This window comes from Cannabis sativa, chromosome 9 (genome assembly GCF_029168945.1).
Source record: "Cannabis sativa cultivar Pink pepper isolate KNU-18-1 chromosome 9, ASM2916894v1, whole genome shotgun sequence".
NCBI classification, from domain to species: domain Eukaryota; kingdom Viridiplantae; phylum Streptophyta; class Magnoliopsida; order Rosales; family Cannabaceae; genus Cannabis; species Cannabis sativa.
Genome location: NC_083609.1, coordinates 61,189,735 through 61,191,205, shown reverse-complemented (window position 1 = coordinate 61,191,205; position 1,471 = coordinate 61,189,735). Strand labels below are relative to the sequence as shown.

Sequence of the window (1,471 nt, the reverse complement as noted above, 5' to 3'; positions counted from 1 at the left end):
ATATTTATAGGTGAGATACTCCATCGATATACGTGCCACATTAATTGTCAGAATATTTTGACAATTAATTCAGGAAATCAAATCAGGTAATGAATATAGAAATCTGACCATATATAGAATATTACGTAATTGATTCTGTCCAGATTCAATGAATATAAAATATTCATTTATCAGAATCAATAATATTATTTTATTTCCTTAATTAGAAATATTCTAATACTAGCAATATTCGAAAATATATCTTAAGGGAGAAATACAAAAAGAAAAGAGAACATATGTATAAATTACATTTCACCAACATTCCATAAACAGCAACAAATAAAAACTCTTAATTAAACTCAATAGATATGATCATCAATAATGATGGATATATATAAGTTTCCCATTGAAGACTTATATGTAGCTAATTCCCCAAGAACACATGAGTAAGAACCGTTTTAGTCAACAGGGAAGCCTTCAACAATCTCAAACCCTGTTCATATATATCAAAACAAACAACAACAACAACAATAATAAATAATAAATAAAACCCCAAAGAAAAACAAAGTACATACAACAATAACAATAACACTTTATAATAAGAGTTTCAACACAAACCTCATTGATACCAACCGAAACAATCTTCTCCTGAAGAGCACCAATCTCCTTAACATTGAAAGTGTTAAGTAAAGCAATGCTTGATATAGAAGACATAGGTTTCACTTCAAGATCATCCATAATCATATAAGTAACCAATCCTTTCACAATACCTACATCATCATTAGACCTAGAAGATGATGATGATGATGATCCCACTTCGGTAGAATTAGGGGGTGGCACAAAATTCAGAACCTTATTGAGCAAACTTCCACAATCAGGGCAAGTGGCTTTTGGATCATCAGCTACATACTTGTTAGGACAAGAATATTTTTTGGTTGAACGATGAGAACCAAGTCCGCTAGAATAATTATTAGATTTTTTACCACAAGAGTAGAGCTCATGAGATGTGATATCATGATCATCATTAGTCAATGAGAGAAGATTTGAAGATTGTCCTAGGGCAGAAGACTTTGGCTTAAGAAGAATATCCTTATCGACATTAGATTGGATGTAAGTATCACTTAGATTCTCTAAGCTTTGATAGAGTTTTCCTAAGGTACCAACCATGCCAATATCGGTGGACAAGAGCCTTATGATGGTACCAACTGGCATGGAGAGAAGAGAGAAGAGAAAATCAGTGAAGTATTTTCCTCCTTCAGCAAATAAAACCCTTTTCTTCTTTGTATCGATTAACAACTTGAGTGTAATAACATTTTGATTATTACTTGTGTTTGCAATGGCTGCTTTTCTTGATTTTCTCTTTCTGTGACCGAATCTCAATTTGTTTACACTTTTATTTTTTTTTATGATTGTAGATGGCTTCATTTTGTTTACTCTCTATGTGAGTCAGAGTTGAGACTAATATATAGGGCTATCAAATTTGTGGTTTATT

At 31.8% G+C, this 1,471-nt stretch overlaps 1 protein-coding gene across 1 annotated transcript; it reads right to left on the bottom strand.

The window, feature by feature from the left end:
- Nucleotides 1-219: 219 nt before the first annotated feature.
- LOC115724042 (uncharacterized) lies at nt 220-1,471 on the bottom strand. Its single transcript, XM_030653496.2, has 2 exons — nt 598-1,471; nt 220-472 (listed from the first exon to the last, which is right to left on the bottom strand). The coding sequence occupies exons 1-2, from the start codon at nt 1,402-1,404 to the stop codon at nt 404-406; spliced, it is 876 nt and encodes a 291-aa protein (XP_030509356.2). The 5' UTR covers nt 1,405-1,471; the 3' UTR covers nt 220-403.